This window comes from Ictidomys tridecemlineatus, chromosome 4 (assembly GCF_052094955.1).
Source record: "Ictidomys tridecemlineatus isolate mIctTri1 chromosome 4, mIctTri1.hap1, whole genome shotgun sequence".
Lineage (NCBI taxonomy): Eukaryota > Metazoa > Chordata > Mammalia > Rodentia > Sciuridae > Ictidomys > Ictidomys tridecemlineatus.
The window spans coordinates 200505175-200529639 of NC_135480.1; the positions used below are offsets into that span (position 1 = coordinate 200505175).

Below are 24465 nucleotides of genomic sequence, written 5' to 3' on the forward strand. Positions count from 1 at the left end.
GGCGCTGCCCTGGGGGCCCAGCAGACCCCATGGCACCTGGCGTGCTGGCACTGTGCCAGGAGCTACTCTGCAGGGGCAAACAAGTCAGATGCAGCCCTGCCACAGGAATATGACTTACCACTGAGGGGGACAATGACTGTCCTCCGGTCGAGTGCCTGCCGTGGGCTGATTACCCACACGTGCCAGCTCATGGCATCTCCTAAGTCTCTGGGGTGAGAGTTATTTCTCAGGTAAATAGGCCCGGGGCCTGGGATCTGAAGGGCTGTTAGCACAGGGAAGGGCAGAATTTCAATTACCAGATCTGGGACCTGATGGGGGAAAGGGACCACTTAGACATGGCCTGCCCTCCAGAGGTCACAGTCTGCAAAGGGAGGCAAAGGCTTGAAGAGACAATTTCAGGATAGCCTTAGAGAGCTTCTGGCGCTGTGGGAAGCCAGGCTGGAGGTCAGGGAAGACTCCCAGGGGCAGCAATGGGCTGAGCAGAGTCCTGGAGGAAGAATAGGAGGGAGCCAGGCAAACAACACTGGCAATGACAGGAAGCGTGTGGCTTGGGGTTGGCGAGGCCTAGGGGAGGCCCCCGAGCACCCCGAGAGCCATGGAGTCAGAGAACAGACCAGAATACCTAGGTCTTTCTTCTGCCAGCTCAAAATTGACCTGGTCTCTGCCTGGAGCAGCTCACAGGCTGGTGGAGAAAACCAGCGATAAGAGTGAAGGTGAAGGGTCACAGGAGGCCAGAGGCAAGGTGCTTCAGCGCAGCCTGGGGAGGTGAGGGAAGGCTTCCTGGAGAAGGTCACGTTGGTTGAGCGTCCTGAAAGATAAGCAAGCATTCCCCACCAGACGGAGGGGGAAGGAGGGGGAACAGACAAAAAGATCTGCATGTGCAGAGGCCCTGGACTGGCTTCACTCTGCAGGGTGAGCCATTCCACGGCTAGGGACCCTCTGAGCCTGTGTCCTCGTAGGCACAGGGACGGCGTCAGCACCTCCTCATGGCCCCGTGGTGATGGCATAGGATCCTGGGTTCAGGCTCAGGCACATGGTACACTCTGGGTACTAAGTGCTTTGCCCCCACTTCCGAGCCCTTGCTGATCTCTCGGGGTCACCGTGGGCTGGGGGTGGTCCAGGAGGCTCTGGTGTGACCGTGGCCCTCCACTGTGCAGGCCGCTGGAGTAACATGTACAAGCTGCCCTACAACTGGATCGGCACTGGCCACGTGGTGTACCAGGGCGCCTTCTACTACAACCGCGCCTTCACCAAGAACATCATCAAGTACGACCTGCGCCAGCGCTTCGTGGCCTCCTGGGCGCTGCTGCCCGACGTGGTGTACGAGGACACCACACCCTGGAAGTGGCGCGGCCACTCGGACATCGACTTTGCCGTGGACGAGAGCGGCCTGTGGGTGATCTACCCCGCCGTGGACGACCTCGACGAGGCTCAGGATGAGGTGATCGTGCTGAGCCGCCTGGATCCCAGCGATCTCTCTGTGCACCGGGAGACCACGTGGAAGACGCGGCTGCGTCGGAATTCCTACGGGAACTGCTTCCTGGTGTGCGGGGTCCTATATGCTGTGGACACCTACAACCAGCACGAAGGCCAGGTGGCCTATGCTTTCGACACCCACACAGGCACCGACGCTCGGCCGCAGCTGCCCTTCCTCAACGAGCACGCCTACACCACCCAGATCGACTACAACCCCAAGGAGCGGGTGCTCTACGCCTGGGACAATGGCCACCAACTCACCTACACCCTCCACTTTGTGGTCTGAGCGGGGACCTGTGTTCACAGGAGAGGCCACAGTGGGCACGGGGACTCCCCCCAGCAATTCCTGCAACCCACGGTCAGCAAGTATTTCTTGGGGCATCCGGGGCTGGGGGCTGGGCCTGTGGTAGCAGCCAGGAGAGCACCTCCTCAGCACCCAGCCAGTGACACTCTCTTCTTTGTGCACAGCACGTGCCAGGAGCTTGACCTGCACTCAGCCTTTCCATCCTCCCAACGCCTCCCTTGGAGGGTGAGGTCATCAAGCCCATTTTACAGATGAGGAGAATGAGGCCCAGAGAGATAGCAGCCCAGTTGGGATCAGGCAGGCTGTGTTCCTGTTGTAGCCTATTTTGCAGAAGAGGTGATTTCACCAAGCTCTCCCCCACCTCCAGCCCTCTCCCCTTATCTCCCCTATCCTCCCAGCCTCCCTTTGGGGCCAATGCACTGGTGTTCCATCCCGGGCCCTTGTTCTGGTTGAGCTATTGGTGGCCTTGGGCTTTGGGTCCCTGGGCCAATGTCTCTGCTTCTTGCCTTTGGCCAGCCCCCCTACCTCACCCCACCCTCTGTCCAGCCACATTCCGAACCTCCACCGTCACCTAGCCACTGAGCAGAAACCACGCCCCAAGAGAAAATCCTGGCCGCTGTCCGGAGGCCCCTCCCTCCTGCCCTCACTCCTATTCGCCCTCGTTCTTCAGCAGCAGCTTGTGTTTCTGCAGCAGCTGGGAAGGCCCCAGGCAGCTGGCCGAGCCCTGTCCACCCAAAGCACTGGCTTAGGCCTTGGGTCCCCTTCCTGGCCCTTCCTGTGGGGACTCGGGTCCTTTCTCTCTGGGCCTTCAAAGCCACAACCTACACACACTCAGGGATACCCCCAGGTCTGCCATGAGAAGGCCCTCAGCCCCAGGTGGGCTGGTCCAGGATGGCGCGGGTCCCTTTTCCTGGTCAGTCTTGGCCTGATCACTGCTGGGGCAGCTTTTCCTGCCTTCAAAATATTGGTCCAGGGCTGCCTCGAGCCCAGGATTTGGGGCTGAGGATTCCCAGGTGGGCCACTTGGTCTGGTGCTTCTGATGGCATCCCAGAGTCTCAGACCCGGGCAGCCCAGACCTTGAAATGACAAGACCTTTAAACCTGATGCTCATTCCTCCAGACGGGAACTTTAGAGCTGAAAAGAAGCTCTAGAGGAAGCTGCCTTGGGCTCCTCCCTTGCCACTTAAAGGAACTCCTTTTTTTTTTTTGTCAAAAAGAAAATAGGCCCCCAAAGGCTTAGAAGATGGCTTCGAGGCACACACAGCCAGACTCCTTCCAGAAGGGCTTTGTCTATACCCTTTTTCTCCTGGCTCAGAGCAGCTCTGCCTGGAAAGGCAATCGGCGGCACCCAAGACACCTAGCACCTTTGAAGGTACCCACTGCCAATCCCTACTGTCCCTGGACCTGCTCCCTTCCCTGAGCCCGCCTGCCAGCTCCCTGCATTTCTGTAGATTTGAACACCCAGTTGCCCTGTTAGGGAGTTCAGCCGCCCGGCCAAGAGGGCAAGGAAGTGCATTTTGTTCGGAGAACCTTTCTCCCACCATTGTCAGGTGATATTGCTTGGCTTAAGCTAAAATTCACCCCTGGAATCAAGAGGGACAATGACACCCAGCCAGGCCAGGTCTGACTCATCGAGGAGGACACATCCAGCCTCCCCCACCCAACTTAGCCTCTTCAGGGGGCTGCGGGGCCTGGCCTTTCCCTCGGCCCTGGGTGTGGGTTTTACAAGGCTGTGTTTGTGATGTCATAGCCCAGCCATGTGAGTACAGGCCCCATTTCTTCATTGGCCTGAGACAAGGGAGCATTCGAGAGGGCTGGTTTTGAAAACTTAAAGGACAAGCAGCCTTGTTCTCCAAGGGACATGATGCTGGTCACGGTCCCCAAATATGCACCAGGCCCTTTCTGTTTTCAAGGCCCTTGTATGTGCTTTATGTGCTAAGGACAGCTCTTTTCCTTTACAGATGGTCACGAAGGAGTCCAGAGAGGTTAAGTCACTTGTCACATGGGCAGCTGAGGGGAGGTTCAGTGTTCAGAGTCAGGTGATAAAACAGTGCCACCCACAGGTCCTGTCCTCCTGGCACGGAGGAAGATAAATACTCTGAATGTGACCATGTTATTAAGCAAGGACATTGAAGTCACACAGTAGCTTAGCCTGTGGCAGACCTGGGGTTTCAGAACGTGTTCTTTGCCACCTGTGGCCACTTTAATGGCAGCTCCAGAAGCGGTGGTCATTGCTCTTATCCAGTGTGGCCAGGAGGGGAGCCACAAGAAGGGGATGGGGGCCAGCTTGTACAGAACCTTGCCTGCCAAGCGAGTCGTGTCTGGAGCAAAGTGGAATTTAAGTTGGCAGAGGAAAGGCAATTTTAAGATAGATTCTACATGGATTTTTTCCTGTCTGTGATTGAAGGTGGGGAAGGATGTGTGTCGTGGGGAGCTGGTACCAGCCCGTATCTGCCAACTTGTAGGCTCTAAAGGAAACCTGACCCTGTCAGCTATTTTTTTAAATCCATCTTGGGCTTTATTACATTTGGCAACAAGTACTTCAAACAAGGAAGGGCCTGGACCAGGGAGGGCCACCGTTTCTTACTGACCTTGGCTGTGAAGCCAAAGGAAGCGGTCTCATGTTTCCGAACAACGTGATGCGTGAAGGAGTTTTGGCTGCTGCCTTGGATTCCTCCCTAGAGATTTCCAGGCCTTATCATTATTTTTTCCCCTCGTGCTGGGGGTGGAACGAGGGCCTGGCACTTGCTAGGTAAATTCTCTATCACTAGGCCACACCCCCAGGCCCCCCGAGTCCCCAGGTCTTGAATTTAATCTTCGGACTCTGGGGAGGAGGGAAGATGCCTCTGCCTTGGGGCAGCAAAGAAGGGGAAGTCAGGCAGTTTTCCGGACCGATAGGAGAGTGCCTGAAAGCCCGTGTGTTCCAGAGCCCCTTTTGCTCCATTGGAGACAGCTGAGATTTCAGAAGGACACAGCGCTGTGCGGCTGTCAGAGATGGGAAATAGTAGAAGCCCAGGTCTGGAACCCAGCCTCACCTCTTCCATGCTACAAACTTGGGCAAATTCTTTACTCATGGGGAGGGACATTAACTCCTCATACAGCTGAGGACATGCAGCTTAGTGAGGACAGAGGGCAGCAGAAGACCCCACAGTCCCCTCCGAGAGCTGGAAGGCACCTTGACATGTATTGTTACTCATCCGCCCAGGGTCCCCCAGGGTGGCATCGTGTCCCCCTTTACAAGTGATGAGCCTCGGGTTCAGAGAGGTTAGGCCATCAGCTCAGGGTTCCTAACAGGTAGAGAGGCAAGATTTGAACCAGGTCTATTTTTAAACCAAAACTCCCAATTAACCGTTGTTAGGAATCTTATAACTAGTATGTTCTCTTCTTGGTTGTGGCTACTGGAAGCTCAATGTCAAATTTGAGATCATTTTGAACAACTGTACTGAGTCTCCTGCTGGACTCACTCCATTCTAGCTTTCCGCTTGCTCCTTTGCCTTGATCTTTTTATTTTTATTCTATTGTATTTTATATATTTTTGTAAGTTGCCACAATACTTTTTTTTTGCATCAAGGTGGCCTATGTATAAATAAAATCCATCACTGAAAGCTTAATTTAAAAGTCTTAACTGAATACTGTGGTCCAGGGCTGGGGCATGGCTCAGGGGCAAAGAGCTTGCCTGGCCTGTTCGAGGCCCTGCGTTCCAGCCCCAGCACCAAATCAATCAATCAATAAACAATAAATGCTATGGTCTGTATCTTTATCATAACACATTTAGTAACTTTCTTAAAGTTTTTCATTTGCTGGACAAAGTGGCCTTGCTGCTCCATGGGTCCTAGGATCTAACAAGAATGATGAGCTACACAGAATTCAACTGGCTAAAAACTAGACCCTCTCGGGGAGAAGTAAGGTGTGCCATCATTAAAGGTGGGCAGACGCTGTCCACTGTCCCAGTCACTGTCCCCAGCTTCATGTGAGGGCTGCAGAGAGAGAACTGCTGTTTCCACAAGCTTCTGGGTCAGGATGTGGAGCTGAGAAAGAGCTAAGAACAAAAGGAAGTACTTCCCGGGAAATTTGAGAGGAGCCTTGGAAAGCTCTTAAGCCTACGTTTCCCAAACTTCTGTCTCTTGGGTACCCTCCCCACAACTTTCCTCATCTCTTTTTCCCATCTGCGGGATGACACTGTTTCTCTTCAGATGATTCCATTCTGCTTACTAAAATAATTTCATTTCCAAAGGAAGCTTCATAAGTGGTCAGCCAAACGAAACACAACAATTTTTTTAAGGGAGGAAGTTTACATTACAATTATAAAAAGAAAGTCAGTATCAGTGACCATGAACACACAATGATCACAATCAGGGATCAAATGGCACTGTTACCTTCTGGTCTGCACTATGCCTGCTAACCTCCAGGACCAGTCACCTCCCTTTGTTAAAAAAAAAAAAAAAAAAAGAAAGAAAAGAAAAGAAAAGGAAGATTATGGTAAACCCAGCAGCTCAGGAGGCTGAGGCAGGAGGATCATGAGTTCAAAAGCCAGCCTCGGCAACTTAGCAAGGTGCTAAGCAACTCAAAGAGACCCTATCTCTAAATAAAATATAAAAAAGGGCTGGGGATGTGGCTCAGTGGTTAAGTACCCCTGGAGTCAATCCCCAGTACCAAAAAAAAAAAAAAAAGAAAGAAAGAAAGAAGAAGATTATTATGGGGCTGGGCATGTGGCTCAGCAGTCAAGGGCTTGCTTAATGTGGACAAGGGCCACCACTGGGGAAAAAAAAAAGATCTGCAAATGTGGAGGGTAAAGTGAACAGCAAGCAGCAGCAGGAGAGCATAAATCGTCCTCGAGTAACTGGAGGGTGGAGCCCGGAGGGAAGGGCCCTCTCCCCTATGACTCAGTGGCCCTTGGCGTGGTGGCTGAGGTACCACCCAGAGCTGTCTCGAACCACTGATGAGCCACACAGACTTACACCAGCACATCCTCCTGCAGAGACACAGACACATGGACACACTGGGCCAGGGCTTCTCTCCCCAGCCCCCAACACCCGGGAGAGGGCCCTGCCGCTGCGGACCTTAGCAATAACAGGAGTCCGGCTCTCCACAGGACAGACCTGCCAGGAAGAGCACCACGGCTTCAGAGCAGGGGCTTCTGGAACCATGCCCCTCTCACCCTGCTTTTCCCCCACCCAGGGTTGACCCTGGTCCCATGCAAGCCAAACATGGTTGGGCTTAGGGTAAGTGGATCTGGCCTTCCCCTCAGGCCTATCACTGCCCCCCAGTGCTGTCCACTTCCCTCTGTCCACTGCCCCACCGTCTCTGGTCCAAGTTTCCAGCTAGCAGGGCTTTCTGGTACATGCACCTACACATAGCTGCCTCCTTTGTGACTTTCAGGTTCCTACTCCTCAGGGAGATTGTCACTTAGGATGAGTCTGAAGTTAGCCCCGTCCCATGAGCCAACTTGCTTGGGTTCTGTCAGAACAGAGCTTGTCCCTCGCTAGGCCAGTGCCTAGGAGTCCCAGTGAACGTCTGCAATCAGAGTGACCTGCCTCAGCATGGGCAGGTTCTTTGGGTGTCCTAAGCAAGCCACACTTGGCACTGAGGTTGTGGCCACTGGCTGAGCCACGCTTCTTTCATTTATTTGTTGAAGCCGCCCAGAAGTCAGGTTCCACCTGGAAATCTCTACAGCTTCAGACAGCTAAGACAGGAGAGCAGAGAGAAATATGAAAACCCACCTCCGGGGGAAACGCCTGCCTAAGACCCCACCCTGGACTGCAATGGTGACATGCCCAGCAAGGAAAGCTGTGGCATTTCCCTTGTCTGTGACAATACGACCATCGTGGGGCTGGGCGAGGCAGCCTGTGGCTTTGAATCCTGATTCAGAGTTTGAGGTCACTCTGGTTATATAGCCAGGGCCACAGAGCTGGGTGGGCCCGGGCTGCCCAGGCCTATCCCTGACTTGTCAGCTTGGTCCAGGAGAGCAGAAGAGCAGCAGGAGGCCAGGGCAATGTCATGAAGCTGGCATGGGAGTGCCCAGGGAGCAGAGGCTGCTGCTACAGCCATGACCAGTCCACTCCCTGCTCAGAGGGAGGCTCTGCCACTGCCCTGCAGGTCTTCAAGTCACACACCGTGGACTGTCCACCATGACTGCTCCCTTCCACGTGGGAGGCGCAGGAGTGCCAGGCTGAAATGTCTCCTCATGGCCCTTGAAAGCTCTCTGGGAGGCGGGAAGCAGCTATCAGCCCAGGGAGTTCTTGGTGCTGTAAGAGCAGAGACCCCTGGAATCACAGGAATCCCTCCCTGGGGACCAATGAACCACCACCCCAACCAGTTTACATGTCAGAGCAAAAGGAGCCGCCTCTGGTCACCACTGATGGTGTGGTCCTTGAAAGGGATCTCTTTGCCCTTGAGATTTTCTCCCTGGGACTTCAAGGCCCTACAGTCTGCCCTTGGCCAGGGTGGGACAGAGAGAAATAATAGGGACCATCCGTGGGAACTGCACCATGGGAGCAGAGCTGGGCTCTGGCCCAGCACGCTGCGGAATCTACAGTGCTATCTCCTGGAACCCTCCCAGTAACCAGTGAGAACTGTTGCTGCCCACGTTTCACAAAGGAGAAAACTAAGGAACATACTGCTATGTCCCATGTTCAAGGTCACAAGCTGGTGGTGGCTGAGCTGTGGCACCACTTTCTCAAGGCTTCTCATCAGTGGCTCTTGACCCCCCCTCCTGTCACCTCGCGTCAGAATCCCTGGAGAGTTTTAAAAGATGCTGATGCCCAGGTACCACCCAGAGCAGTACTCCAGAGTTGTGGGGAACAAGGACTGGGGTGTGGTGGGTGTTTAGATCCCGCCAGGAGAGTATGCCAGGCATCCTGGGTGGAGACCCCGAGATGGAGACCTCAACCTGCTACCCTGAAGAATGCACTGCGCTGCCCTGGAGATGGCATGGTGGGGTGGACCTGGAGGCCCTTGTCATAAAAATCTGAAAAAGGGGAGTCGAGTCAGATGACAGGCCGCATCCAGGCTGCCCTTGGAGAAGCAGAGAAAGCAAGCCCTGGCAGGGGTGGGGGTCAGCTATCTCTCTGCAGCAGGGTGTCTGCATGGCTGGGGGGCTCCTGAGGCGCAGAACACAAAGGCTCCCTCTGGCCCCAGGCAGTACCCAGACGCTGCCCCTCCCTTCCAACCAGCCTGATCTCTGCCTACGTCCACGGCCAGCCTGCGACCTCTGACATTCCTGCAGGGACCCAGTGAGGCAGAACAGAGGGGGCTTTCAGAACTGGTGCCTGCTGGCAGGGTGAATTATCACCCAGAATTATCTGCCATGAGCACGGGGTGGCATTTCACGTGCCAAAGGTTGGCTGGCCCGGCCCTGGCCCTAGCTGCTTGGCTCCAGGGCTCTCATTCCAACTGTGCAAGGACAGAAACCTTATTCTCTTCCCTAGCAAAAGGCCTCCACCCCTCACCATCTGTGCAGAGCCTCCCCCGAGCCCAGTCTTCCCTGACCCCCACCCCGGGGCCAGAGCCTTCCTTCCTTCTGGCTCAGCGCCAGAGTGGATTAGACAGAGTGATTCAAAAGTCAAGTTCCCAGGTTTTTTATTTAAGCCAGGAATTTTATCAATCTCAGTTTAAATCCTGATTCTGCCACCCACACCCTGTCAGATGGGAATGACAACCTCCATCTTCCAGGAACGTTGTGAGATGGTAGTGAGATTGTGGTCGTGAAAAAACTTGGAGAATGGGAACATGGGGGACACTCAGGAAGACGAGGCACCATGCACCTTACCTGAGCTCCAGGGGCAGCTTATGAAGTCAGACCCAAACCCTGGGCCCACACTCCCAAAATCAGATCAAGACGTTGCTGCAGCCCAGGGACCTCACTCAGTGCCACCAGCAAGTTGAACAACCTGCAGGGAAACTCCCGGTGAGCCCCGGAGTGCAGCCTGGTGATGCTGCCATCCTGCTCACCCCAGCTGCACCTGCCAGTTCATCCTGCGCCGCCGCAGAGGGGAACTTACCCTGGCCACTCTCCTGAGGGCCTGAAAGCTTCCAGGTACCGCTGTGTCCACATGGTTCTTGTCCATGCAGGAGGCCCAGCAGGAGGCCAGTAGGGCCTCCTCCCCAAGCCCCTCACCCCCAACTCTTGCTGTTCTCCTACAGACAATCAGATCTGTCCAAATTTCCATTTCACAAACATCTACTATGAGCTCTGACTCTGCCAAGGGTGGGGACAAAATGAGGACTCAGGTAGTGCCAACAAAAGAAAAGCACACAGTAAGATTTTGCTGGATATTGCCAAAGAAATCACCAGAGAATGGTATGGGGGTTGGAGCTCTGTCCCCATTCATAATCTCTCTCTCTCTCTCTCTCTCTCTCTCTACTGGGGATTGAACTCAGCGGCACTTTATCACTAAGCTTCATCCCCAGCCCTTTTATTTTTTATTTTGAGATGGGACCTCTCTATATTGCTGAAGCTGGCCTCAAACTTGTGATCCTCCTGCCTCAGCCTCGTGAGTAGCCTTTTTCAAAGGCTCTTTGACACCAGTAAGAGCCCAGATTTTTGCTCTCTTTTTGTTCGGTCACCGTAACCTGTTGGCCTCATCCTCGGGGGTTCAAGATGGTTGTGACAATCTGGATATCACATCCTCACCATTGGTATCTGGATGCAGAAAAGCAATTGGCTGGTGCTTCCCAGAAGTCTCTCTGCAGACCTTTCTGGTTCCTTTCCTCTTCTTATCAGACCAAGTCACATTCGCTCACCCATCCTCTCACCAAAACCACTGGCAAGGTGATGAGGCTACCATGATGAGCTTAGATTCTCCAGGGGAAACTAGTAAATTAGTGAATTTGGGGAGGGGAGACGCTAGAATAAAAATCAAGTCTCCGTGTGGAGGAAGGGGAACTGGCAGTCTGTCATGGTGGCCACATCAGAATTTCCTGCCCTCTGCGGGGCATGCAGTTTCTCTACCTCTCCAGTTTATGCATCTTCTTCCTTCAGACCAACTGTCACCTCTTCAGAAAGTTCCCTCTAGCTTCCTCAAGAAGGAGCACCCCGGCAGCTCTGGCTGCAGTTGCAACTAAACATCACAAACACCCTTCTCCTGCGCCTTCCTCTCCCTCTTCCTCCTCCTCCTCTTCCTGTGCAGGGGATGGAGACCAGGGTTCTCTCTACCTAGGCTCTATGTCGCCTATAGGGAGGGCTCTACCATGGGCTACATCCCCAGCCCCAGTAAACAGGTCTTGTCCAGGTGTGGGAATCACCAGAGAATGGTTTGGGGGTTGGAGCTGCAGAGGCGGAGGCCAGGTGTGGCAGAGGACATCGCCTTCTTGGGTGGTGAGATTTTTCAAGGGGAGCACACACCATGCCCATGAACACACTCACACAAGCAGCTGGGCGGTGCCGTGTGGAGTCATCTTTTCCTCTCTGTCCTCTTTGCTGGTTTAAACTTTTTCAATGATGTGACGAGCATCACTTATAAGGGGTTGTGACATTTTTACAAAAACAAAGCCTTTTTTTTTTTCAATGAAGGAAAACATCCATTTGGGATTATTTGAGATGTGGAAGAACCCATGGGGTGCTAGGAATGTCTTCTTTCCCTTTCTTTCTTCCTCCCTCCCTGACCTCCAGCAGGAGCGCCCTCTTAGAGTTTGAGGTCCCCTCCTCCTCCTTCCAGGGTAAGCTCAAGTTTGTTACAAAGAAGCAAAAGGCTGTGCTGGGCTCAGGATTAAAAGCAAAGTAAAAAAGGTGAATCTTCACGAGAAAACAATACTGGTGTTTATGTTTTACTTTTTTTTTTTTTCTTCCAAAGCAGGAATTTGGAGGATTGAAACATCTGGGTCTTTTAATAAAGTCTTGGGATCTACAAGCTTTGCCAGGGCAGTCACTCCTAGGCCATGAGATGTTTGTCCTGTGGCCCATTCGCACGCTGGCCACTCGCTGCTGAGTGGAGGATCCCCAGCTGAGGCTGGGGGTCCGGATGGGGCCGAAGCAAGTTTTCAGCAGGATCAAGTCATGGATGGACCAGGTGCCTGCAGGAGGAGGGCAGGCTGGAGGCTGAGGGAGAGTCAATGCCTAGGTCAGAGCTCAGGGCAGGGGGCCTGAGAGGGACTGTGAGGACCCGGCAGGTGGAGGACTCCAGAGAGGTTAACGGTGGAGTCAAAAGACCTGGGAGTTCTTGAGCCGTCGGAACAAAGGGACAGAGGACAACCTCTGGATTCCCGCCAACAGGAAAGGTGGAAGAAGATGTCATCACCGCAGTAGGATGAGGGCAGAAAAGGGGGAATTCTACCTCATGCTCTTGGCGTCATCATGATATGAAACACACAGAGAGGACACCCCCCACGACGTGGGCCTGGAGGTAGAGGCTGAACCCTACTCCGGCCTCCACCTCTTCCATATCCTGCCTCTTGGGATCGGAGGACTCTGGCCCCCAGGTCCTGGCACAGTGGTGTCCTGCTGCAGGCCCGCCAGCTGCATGCACAGTGACAGATGCTGACACACGGCCCCAGGGCAGCCTGGGTGGGGCACTGCCAGCTGGGCATTGCCTCAGCACCAGGAAATGGAAGGAAGCAAGGCCCAGTTTAGGCTGAGGCCCAGAGAGAGGACCATCCCTCGAGGAAAATGGGTTGGTCACCAGAATATGGCTCAGCACCTCGCAGCTGGCCTGTTGCAAAGCCACAATTGACTTGGACTCATGGGTCTTTTGGCTTCTTCCTCAGTCCTGATGGTACCAAGAGTGCCCTACCCAGGGACAACCTGCCTCCCAGGCATGTCCTCCTTCCACTTTGCACACGAGGACACTGAGGCTCAGAGAGGTGGAGTCACTTGTCTGGGGACACACAGCTGGTCAAATAGGCCTTTCAACCCTGGGGCCCAGGTTCTTAAGCCCACCTTCACAGCAGCCTTCATTCCATGTTTCCTTTCAAAGCTGACTTGGAAGATGCACATTTAACAGTCGCTTCCAGAAAGCATGGAGATTTCATAAAAAGAGATAATATCTGAACATGTACTTGTGAATTTTATGTTTGAGAAATTTTTGTTGAAAGTGGTTGCAAGGCTCATCTGCAAAAATTATTGGAGGTGTCAGAACCTGGCAGCTGGTGGAGGGGAAACCACTCCCTGCACGGCACTCAGCCTCAGGCCTGGCCCAGTGCCGTCCCTGGGGAGCCCCCCACCCCCTCAGGGGTCCTGGCCAAAGCCACTTCCTCGGACTCAGAGCGGGGCCGAGACCCCTGGAAGCTGGCCAGCTTCCCAGCTGCGGTTTCTGCTCTAATGTGCCGGAGCCATCCCACGGTCTGGGGCCTGGGCTTGGCTCTTCCTCGCCCCATGAGAGAAGCTGGGGGAGAGCTGGGCCTGGCTGCAGTGGGTCCTGTGTTCAAATTCCACCTCTGCCTCTTGGAGTCCAGCAGACCTGAGTGGGGCTGTGAAATCAGACTCTAATTTACACCCCAGACCCAACTATTTCCCAGGCCCAGCTCCAGGGCCCTTGGGCATCTCTTGCCCTCTGAAATTTAACTTCCCACCTCTGGAATAAGGACAAGAATGGGGCAGACTTGCAGCCACGTGTGAGCATTAAGTGACCCAGTGTGCACGTGGGCTTGGAGCAGCAGTGTGCACGTGGGCTGCGTTACGATTACTGTGCCAGTGCGCAGAGTCCCCTGCTCAAAGCCCTGGCCTCAGTGTCTTCATCTGACACCAGGCCCACCTCAGAGCCCTGAGGAATCAGCGAGGTGATGTGTGGAAAGCACTTAGCACAGTGCTTGGCGATTAGTGAGCGTCTGACAAATCATTAACAATCGTTCTTATTGTCCCAAAGCCCCCTGGGAGCTCATGCTCAGGGAAAACTGGCTGAGAAGTTTAAAGGATTAAATTTGTGAAGAGAAGCAAAGTCACGCCATGGGACAATTTGAAGAGCCAGGGCCACCAGGAGCCCCAAGGAGCTGGTAGGGCCTTTGTAAGTGGCATGTGATGAGCACAGGTTGCCCTCTTCTTGTTTGCACTGGGGAATTGAACCCAGCGGTGCTCTTCTGATGCCAACCCTGGAGCTCAGCAGAGGAAGAGCCTGGGAGGGTCTGTGGTGGGCTGGCGACTAGCAGGGGCAGCCTGCCAAGGCCCTGGGTGGGGCGGGGCGGGTGGGGCATCCTGGAATCTGAGCTGGCGGGTGGGACAGGGCAGGGTCCCATCTGGCCATGAGCTCAGGCGCGTCCCTCCCCTCTGAGCACACTTTCTCCATCTTCAGATGGGACCCAGGATGCAGTGGATGACTCAAAGAACACATGGAATGACGGGACTGTCGTGAGACTCTGGAAGCCTGGCCAGGCTGGGAGGAGCTAGTCACAGAGCCACCTGCCTGCACCTGAGGCATGGGCAGGTGGCAGAGGGTGATCACTGTAACCAGGGCTCTCCGGGCATCTCTGCTTCCCCTCTTGGGCTCTCTCAGCTCCCTCGGAGGCCCAGCAGACTGGAGCTGCTTCCCTGGGGTCCTGAGTGGGGCAGCAGATTTCTCAGGTGAGGGATGGACATGGTCCTGGTGCCAATGGCCCTGTAGAGGGGCCCCTGTGGGCGAGGATGCCACTAGGGCCCTTCTGTGGTCCCCCACCCCACACCCTGCTAACTTTTGCTGAGACTCACCCTGGGCCCTTTCTCTGCTCAGCTGGTGTCAAGGTCAGCTGATGTCCCTCATTAGGCCCAGACTCCAGGTCTGCAGTGCTCCCAGGAGCCTGGCTCCCTTCCCAGCACCAGGACTGTGGCCTCCAGCCACAGGAGCCCTGTGGGGATCTGGCTCACAGCCCGACTTTGTGCTCTGGTGAAATGCATTACACAGACTTTTATTAATAGCTCCAATAGTCTGCACTTACTGTGTACCCTAAACAAAGCTAAGCTCTACTTGCATGGAGAGTGGAAAAACGACCCCGTGAGGTGGCCCTGTGACTCCTACCCTAGATCAGGAGACACTCAATGCCTGCTCGGCCTCCCATGGAGGCTCCAAGGCAGGTGGCCTGGCATCAGGTGACCTTGTTCAGTGCCTTATCTATGGCAAGAGCACTGGCTTGGGAGACTAGGCCTGGCTTCTGGCTCCCGGGTGACCTTGGATCTCCCTCCAGCAGCAGTGATGAAACCTGCCCTGTCACCCCTTGGTCCTGGATAGGAAATATTAGACAGATGATGGAGAGAGAGAGAGAGAGAGAGAGAGAGAGAGAGAGAGAGAGAGAGAGAGAGAGAGGTACAAGATGGATAGAGAGATGGAGAGTTATTATTTTGGGGGGCTGACAAGTCTGAAGTTTATAGGGAAGGCGGGGGCGGGGAGCAGAATGTCTTCTCTGATCTGGTTTTTGCTCCTAAGTCCTTCAACTGGAGGAAACCCACTCACCCACACACCCTGGGTAATCTTAGAGTCAGCTGTAAATGCCAATTTAACCACGTGTACAAAATGCCTTTACAGCAACACTGGATTAGAGTTTGATCAAATAAGAGGGTATGATAGTCTGGCTAAGTTGACACATGAGACTAATTATCACCCCCACCGAGAGGCCTGTCAGAGCTAGGGAAACTGAGTTTTGGAAATCCGAACAGATCCCACAGATACATGGGAAATGTCACCCTTGTCCCCAGACAGGTCTAAATACGTACCCCATAGTGTTCACATCTTTACTGATCAGGATATGAAGTGATTTTTACTATTTTCTTTCTACCTTTATTACTGTCTAGTGTTTATTAAGTTATAAATGTATAACTTTTATGATCACAAGAACATTAAATGACATTCACTTTGTAAAAAAATGATTTTTTTTTCTGAGGATATGTCAGAGTAGGGGATGAAACATAAGAAAAAAAGAAAACTGGGATATAGCTTGGTGGCAGAGTGCTTGCCTGGCTGGTGTGAGGCTTGGGCTCGATCCTAGCACCACAAAAAGTAGAGTAAGAGTCCAGAACTAACCATCAAAAAGTTTAGACTAAAAGCATAAATTGAGCTGGGCATGGTGGCACATGCCTGCAATCCCAGAGATTTGGGAGGCTGAGGCAGGAGAAGTTCAAGTTCAAGGTTGGCCTGAGCAATTTAGAGAGACTGCTGTCAAAATAAGGTTTAAAAATAGTAGTTAAGTGCTAGGTTCAATATCTGCCCCCCCACACACACACATAAACACATACACACACACAAAAAAAAGAGGAGAAGATGATAAACTTAGATACTAGTCCTTAAGTGTCAGTGGATTTGATGATACAATTAAGAGATACATCTATAACCAAATGATCAGAAATATTTTTTTAAAAGGTGGAAAAAATATCTCTCTCTCTCTCTCCATCATCTGTCTAATATTTCCTATCCAGGACCAAGGGGTGACAGGGCAGGTCTCATATTTTTTCCACCATTTAAAAAAATATAGCTTGCAGAAAACAACCAAAAGAAAATCACTATAGCTTTATCAATAGCAAACAAATACCCTGCCCACCTTACTGGAGATTGATCCCCAGGCCTCACCTTGCCAGGCGAGCATGCTATAGCCTCAGCCCTTTTTAAAATTTCTATTTTAAGCAAGTGTAGTTGTGCATGTCTGTGATCCCAGGGACTTCAGAGTTTGAGGTAAGAGGATGGAAAGTTCAAGGCCAACCTCATCAATTTAGTAAAGTCCTAAACAATTTAGCAAGACCGTTTCTCAAAAAAAAAAAAAAAAAAAAAATATATATATATATATATATATAAAGGGCTAGGATGTAGCTCAGTGTATCCATGGATTCAAAAACCAGCACCAAAAATAAATAATAAAAATTAATAAATAAAAAGTTTATTTTAAGGACCAAATCTTACTAAATTTCCCAGGCTGGTCTTGAACTTGCCATCCTCCTGCCTCAACCTCCTAAGTAGCTGGGATTCCAGATGTGTGCCACTGCACCTGACACGAAATAGATTTTAAGGCTAAAATCATTCCTAGAAAGAAAAATATTTTTTAGTGACAAGAGGTTTGATTTGTCAGGAAAATGAAATTTTTTTTTAAATTATATGTACCTAAGTAAGTAACTTCAAAATATAAAACACAGATTGAAATAAATGCAAGGAAAACCAGACAAACTTTGCAAAGGTAATGGGAGATTATCACATATGTTCCCCAGTAACTGATAGAAAAGGCAGGGAAAAAGTCAGTGAGAACCTAGACGACAAGTCAAGAAAACTGACCAACGACCCCGCAGCCCACACCTCCACGAAGGAGAATGCGACATTTATAGAAGGTGTCCACACACACGGAGCTGCAGAGCAATGTGAGATCATGCTGAGTGGTGTGACAAAGTCACTCAATCTAGAAATAAGTAAAAAAAGTAACAAGGAAATCCCCACACATTTGGAAATGAAGGAACTTCAAGGTCAAAATCATGACTGCAAAAGAAGCATGGGGCTGGAGAGGCCTAGCTTGTGTGAGGCTCTGGCACCGCTCAAGGAAAGGAAGGAAGGAGGGATGGATGGAGAGCAGGAAGGAAGGAGGGAGGGAGGGAAGCAGCAGAGGTGGAGGGCTCACTGGGGCCCGGCGCCATTGGCTGCTGAGGCCCTTCCCTCTTGGTCTGTGGGGACAGGGAAGTATGGCCATCTTGTCCCATTGTTCCTGAGTTGTTTTTTAAGTCAGAATTTATGGAACACCAGTTATGTGCCAGGTCTGCGCTCCGTCTTGTGACTCCTGACAAGGGACATCATCAGTCCCCAGCCTCAGAGGAGACTTAGGAGATCAAGTGACTCGCCCAAAGTCACCCAGCTGAAGAGCTGCCCGGGCGGTCAGGTCCCATGTTTTCATCCCCTCGGGGGCCAGCATGGCAGGTACCCCATTTTTCAGATAAGGAAATCGAGGCTCATGGCACGAGGCTAATAAGTGGTGGGATTTAATCTGGGGACTTGAACCCAGATCTAAGTGGCATTGGACCATTACACAGTGGGGAACGGAGGCCAAGGGCTGCTGGGAGTTGGTCGGGGACACACGGCTGGGGGGGGTGGGAAACGGACACTTGAGTAGACTGAGTTTCTGAAAATGGGAGGAAGTCTGACAAAGGCCATCTACCTCCCTGGACAGGCCGGAAAGAGCCTCAGATAGGATTAAGGACAGCCTCCGGCTCCCTGCCCCAGACACAGGCCCCAGGGGTTAAAGAGCCCGTTATCGTGATGTCTCCGAGGGGGCAGCCGAGCAAGGCTCAGTTCCCTGGCGCCTGACAAAATGGTCAGTGGAACAGTCTGGCCCCGGGGTACGGTGTGGTGTGTGTGAGCGAGCTTGCTGCGACAAGACCTAGAGTGCAAGAGGGAGGGGAGGCTGCAGGGAAGCCCCAGATAGGGTCACCAGCCTGGGGTCATACACTTGTCAGGTCCCATCTCTCTGGCAGCAAGGTGGAGGACCAGCTGGCACCTCGTGGGGCCAGTGGCAAGTTCCAGGCATGAGCTGGTGAACCCCAGAACCCACAAGTTGTCTACAATTAGTCCTGCAGCTCCAAGTTCCAGGCAGCTCAGAACAGCCCTAGTCCAGAGAGGCCCAGCAGGGACTTAAGGTCACACAGTAAGTGTGAGGCTGCAAGTTGGTTCCTACCCTGCCAGGGCTACTCTCATTTTCTGGCTTGAGCTGTTTTCTACCCCACCCTTGCTCTCCCAACCCCCACCCACCAGTTGTCTCCGTGGAGGGCAATGCAGGCCACTCAGATTTCCATAGCACAAGTGGGTGCCTGGTGCCGCTGGGACAGTTGGGTGGACAGGTGGACAGAGAGAGCTGGTGGCCTCAAGAGGCTCCAGCCAGGGATTGGACACCATAGCAGCTGCTCTGCACCTGCTCCAGGCTGTCTGAGGGGACCTGGCACCTGTGGGAGACCAGACCCTGGGTCCACGCCCTGGCTCTGCCACAGAACTGGCTGGTGACCCTGGCTTCGGCTGCTTCCTCTCCTGGCCCTCAACTCCCCATCTGCTGTACCTGCCTGGTGTGTGACAGGTGCAGAGCACAGCACAGTGCCTGGTGGCTCTGCTGTGGTGGGTGGGTGGCTGCTGCTGTTATTTACTACTACGACCTCGTGGCGCAAGAGGAGGTCCGGAGGCCAGAGAACCTGAGCCAGGGGCCTGGAGGCCACCTGACCCTGTAGCTCAGGTTCAGTCCCTCTTCTCTGCCAGCCGGAGCTGGTTCCCGATGCTGTCTGGCCGTCCTCTTCTCCTGCCAGCTCCCTTCAGGGATCCAGGGCTCTCCCACTGTGCATCGGCCATGAATGTGGTGATTCAGTCATTCTGGCTCAAGTGGAGCCAGAGGCGCAGATTCCATCCCTGGGGGTCCTCCTCCCACCCTTCACTCCTTGGGGAACTCCAAGCCCCTTCTCACCCCCAGGGCTCCATGACAGCTGCCTTGAGAACCGCTGTCTGGCGCAGGCAATCCAGGTCTCCTGGCCAGACACTCCTGGCCTCGGCTTCATTTCTCCTCGCCAGCCGAGAATTCTTGTTTTCCACAGGTGTCCCCTGGGGGTGGCTCAGTGCCCACCACACCCCATTCTTGGCTGCTCTAGAAACAGGCTCTGCAACTGTACCTCTGGGACCTTTATAAGGAGGTGACTTTCAGAACCTTCTTTTTCCCTGTTTTGCATCTGGCAAATACTTCTTCACTCCAGAGCCCATTGCCTCCTCCCAGAAGACCCCCCAGACTGCCCAGAGAGGGTCATTCCCCTCCTTGAGCTCTCTTAGGCTGTCTCACCTACGGAGTTCAGGGGGCAGGTGAGGCTCAGCCAGGGCAAGGGGCAAGATTCAGCAAGTATAGGAGGGAGGGAAGGGAGAGGGTAGAGGAGGGAGGGCTCAAGGAGGAGGGAGGCATTGAGGGAGGGCAGAGACCTGGAAGGAAGGGAAGGGGGAGCCTGGGTCTGGCAGCACTGCCCCTGCCCTCCTCCAGCCCACACCCCCCTCCCCCCTCTTCCCTGCCCTCCCTGGGGCCAAGCCCACCTCCCCAGGCTCTGGTGGGGAAGGGGATTCCAGGACCCCCTCCCTTCTTTCCTTCTTGCCTTTCTCTTTTTCAGTACTGGAGATTGAACCCAGGGGTGCTTTGCCACTGAGCTATACCCCAGCCCCTTTTTTATTTTTTGAGACAGGGTCTGACTAACTTGCCCAAGCTGGCCTCAAACTTGTGATCCTCCTGCCTCAGCCTCCTGAAAACTGGGATTATAGGTAAGTGACTCTGTGCCAGGCCAGGAGTCCTATTTCAGAGCCCAAGGAGGGCCACCAGCCCAAGAAGACCTGGGGACAAGGGACAACAGTAATGAACCACCCTTTACCCCAGAGTTCTTGTCTGACAGTCCTCTGTGTAAAATGTCCAGCCAGTGCTACCCCAGGTCGGACACAAGCAGAGCTGTGGCCAGGGCCCCAGGGTGTCTTGCTGAGGGGGCTGGATCACCAGCCTGGGGGCTGTGAGCAGTACATCTCAATTCCTGCTGATCAGTGTCCTGGGCTTCCTCACCAAGGTACAGCTGGGTGCCCTCCAAACCCCAGGAGTTAGAGGGAGGGCCACCAGGATACCAGCCTTGGTCTGTTGCCTTCAGACAGCCAAGCCTGGACCAGTCCTCACCTGCCCCAGGGCACCTTGGGTCTCCTGGCCCTGACGTTTTTCTCCCAGAGCAGGGGGGCAGCCCACGGGATCTTCGTTCAGGACTCAGGCCCGGCACCCTTCCTGGCTCTGCTGCCTGATGATCACAGGGTCTCGGGTAAATTACTTCCCTCTTCAACTGTTGTCTTCCCATCTGTGAGGGATTTGCACCCCCATCATGGAGATGGTGATCAATCATCCCAAGCAGGCCCTCCCTTCCCCCACTTCTTTCCTCCTACTTTTTTGGGATGGGGAGCCTTGGTTAATTTCTTATGGAGGTAAGAGAGGGCAGTGGGCTTGCCCTCAGGCTCCAGTTTGGGGTGCACAGACAGAGTGACCAGTCTTGACTGGTTGCTTGTGCGAGTTATTGGTCACCATCGATGACGGGTAACCATTTCCTGAGCACCAACAATGCACAAGGCCTGGGGCCTCATTTAATGGGTCACACCTCTCAGAACCCCAAGAACCCAACATCACTATGTTACAGAGGAAAATGGCGTTTTCAAGGGAGAAGTCATTAGAACATCCTCCCAAACTCCTCACTGGGTTCTCCTTGAAAGAGTGACGTTGGTCAGGGGCAGAGCAGGGGGACACCTGTCATTCCCAGAGCTCAGGGGCTGAAACAGGAGGATTGCGAGTTCCAGGTCAGACGCTGTCTCAAAACATGAAAAAGGCTGGGGGTGTGGCTCTGGGAGAGAGCACCCCTGGTTTCAACTTCCCCCCAAAAAGAAATTAATTAATTGAAGACATTGGCTTGTGTACTAGGAATAGAACTGTACAGAAATGTGACAGGGTTGGGGCTGGGCTCAGTGGCAGAGCGCTCTCCTAGCATGTATACACACACACACACACACACACACACACAGACACACACACACACACAGACACACACAGACACATATATACATATATACATTGTGTCCATCTACAAATAAAAATATATATATATATATTAAAAGAAAGAAAGAAAGAAATCTGACAGAGACCAGGAGAGGGAGAGAGAAGTCAGCTAGACACTTGGTGTCATGAGACCTGGGCCACCCTGCCACCTCTGGGACAGCTTAGGTCTTGGTGGAGCTGGGTGGACCAGGATACAATCCTAAAATCCTTGTAAGCGTAGACAAGGAGCTCACCTGAAGAATAATAGGGCAAGAACCTGGGAGAGTAAGACAATGTGTGATTGTCTCTGTGTCCCCAGAGGACTCTTTACCATTTTCAGGTCCAGAAACATTTAAGGATTAAAAAAACATGAAATAAGTGGAACACCTAAGAGTCCTCTGTCTGGGCTGTGGCCCTGCTGGCTGCATAGCTGGCTACCACACCAGCCCCTCACTCCATCCCAACACTGGGCCAGGCACTAGGAGGGTGGAGGCTCAAGGCTTCCATTGTGTCCATCCCAGGACCTCAGAGCACTCTTTTCTTCTGTAAGAGTCACGGGAATGTGGGTGAGGCCCAAGGAGGCCTGTGGCCACAAGTCCCTGAGCCCTGGAGCTGCTGGGGACAGTGGGTGGTGGTCAGGCCCCCTGAGCTTCTCAGTTTTCTTCTGGCATCCGGGTCATGTTGCTACCCAAACAGAAGTGTTTTGGCTGGAGAAATTGTATCTCACAAGAGCCAGAGTGTTACTGGGTGGGGTGGTGCATGCTCATATTCCCAGTGACTTGGGAGGCTGAGGTAGGAGGATTGGAGTCTAGCCTCAGCAACTTAGTGAGGCCCTGTCTCAAAATACAAAAATAGAAAGGTTGGGAATCTCCAGTTCTAAGAAAAAAGAGAAAGAGGAGCCTGTGTGAAAGGTGTGAGTTTATACCACACTGAATGGCTCAGAGGCTGGAAGTTGGCAGCAAGATAGCACCACTGTGCTTCTTTTCTAGAAATGGCAAACCCAGCAGTTGCCGCCCTGTTAAGCAGTTTTGATGGTCAAAATGTCCACTGATGAGACAGATTATTCAGTAGGAGGCCTGAGTGCTCAGAGAAGGAAGCAGTAGCCAGAGAAGCCAAGGAGGGTCAATGGAAGTTAAACCAAACCACTTGCCCCTCCTTAAAAAAACAGGGTGACCAGTTATTAAATCTGGACACAGTTTTTTCCCTGCTATATCTGAGGCTCCTGGCTGGGCTCACATTAGGGGATGCGGCCATGCTAGCTAACCATTCAGAGCTGAGGATACGCTCACTGCTCCCCGGGGGCCAGATATGCTGGACAGACATGAACTGAGCCCCAAGGCCTACGCTCCCAGGAAGGGTTGGTCACCACCCTTAAGTTAGAGTTGAAGAAGAGGCACGCAGCAGGTGGGAATGGCCCGAGGTCACAGCTGGTAGGTGATGGAGCCAGATTTGGATGAAATGTCTGTCCCCAGAGCACACAGGCGCAGGTGCACAGCTGGCTTTAGACAGACCTAGAGATAGATCCCTGATTGACGGACAGCAGGGAGGAGGTGGCGCAGAAGCCCAGGTCTCCAAGGACTGCCAATCAAGGTGTGCTGACCTCCCCTAGCCAAGGGATGGCCATAGAACCCCCTGTTGGGTCAATCACATGCTCTTCAAGAATGAAGTGTTTCAACCTCCCTTGCAAAAGGCAGTTTGACTTCCTGTCCTTCCTAGCCTGATGGTATTGCTGTCTTCCCATTGTGACGCCCAGCCTGTCTCACATGGCCATCCACGGTTTAGTTGTTTGCAATTGGAGTCTTGCTCGGGCTGCATTACCTTCTCCCCACTTGGACATCTCCTGTGGGAGTGTGCCCTCCCCTGGGTCCACTGGCTAGTCCTTGATTCCCATGGGTACCGGCAGGAGCAGAAACAACATCACTGGAGGTCTGTAGTGATTGGTCACAGGGCTCTGTCCTTGCCCCATCCCACGGAGCATCATTTCCCCAATTTGGATTTTGAAATCCAGAAGCCTACTCATAAATTCGCAGCTGCCACAGTAGAATTAATGCTTTGTGCAAAGGAAGTGGGACTCTTACAGTGCTCAAGAGTGGATGAGAGCCAGGAAGATGACATTTAACCAGCGTAATATAAGGTCTTCATGTGTTTCCGAAGAATCCACTGCAAGTACCAAACAGGGAGGGAGAGTTGGCTGGACAGCAGTTCGTGGGAAAAAGCACATGCTGTGTTTGTAGTGACTCATGCAGCTGCTGAAACCACAAGTGCTTCTGGTATTGTAGGCTACCTTACTAGAGACTGAGTCTAGGAAGTGGAGGGGACAGTGCCTTTCCACTCAGCAGTTGCCAGTCCATGTAAGGAACAGTTCTGGTCCCCAAACACCAGGAGGGGCATTGAACACACATCAGTGTGTTCTAACAGAGGTGATCCAGGTCATGAGGAAGTCACAGAGACTTGAGGGCATTGATTATAGCTCGGGGGACCCATGGGGAACAAGGATCCTAGTATGCAAATGATTGTAGGGGGCCCCAGAGAAGAGGCCCAAAGACAAAGTACTGCGCACCAGCTTCTGGAACTTACAGAGATGTTTTCGTCAAGGTCCTTTGGGTGGCAAGCACCTGTCAGAGCTCACTTGGCACAAGGGATTCACTGTAAGGTTCTTTTAGTTCTGGAGGGGCAGGCCTGGGGACTGGAGCGGGGAGCCGGGAGCTGGCAGGAGCTGGGCAATCAGCTCTAACTCTCTGCTTCCTTTCTTGCCACAAAATATTTTTCCCTGCTTCTCAAAGCACTGGTCAGAAAACACTGCCCAACCCTGGTGCTGCATAACCCCTCAGCCTAAACCCAGCAGCTCCAAAAACTGTTCAGGCCTGGGAGGACCAAGGAATGAGGCAGAGAGCAGGAAGCCAGGAGAGTGGGGAGAGGTGGGAAGCACCAGGTGGGCAGGGCCAGGTGGGCAGGGCTGACTCCTACGAACTGAGGACACTCCTCTGGCAGCTTGGAGCAGGAGTCATGCCTGCCCGTGCTAGTCTCCTTGCTTCCTTCTTTTTGCAGACTGAAGTCCTCCGGGGATTTGGGTTTGCTTATCTCTGAGGCAGGAGCTCTAACTTAGGCTGAGGGACAAGGTTTGGCAAGGGAAGGTAGTGAACAAGCAAGTGAGGTTTGAGCTTGATTTGAGGATGGAGAAGAGCACTCCAGGCAGAAGGTACTGCTGTTAACAGGCCCAGGTGAAGGTGATGGTAGCAGAAGGGGCAACGT

The 24465-nt window shown here is 53.1% G+C and overlaps 1 protein-coding gene across 1 annotated transcript in view; it reads left to right on the plus strand.

Annotated features, from left to right (window-relative positions):
* The window catches only part of Olfml2a (olfactomedin like 2A), a 31615-nt gene extending 26091 nt beyond the window's left edge, over positions 1–5524 (plus strand). Inside the window, exon 8 of the mRNA XM_021723531.3 lies at positions 1158–5524. Within this exon, the coding sequence (XP_021579206.1) occupies positions 1158–1762 (605 nt within the window). The 3' untranslated portion in view covers positions 1763–5524. The remainder of the gene's footprint in view (positions 1–1157) is intronic.
* Positions 5525–24465: the final 18941 nt, after the last annotated feature.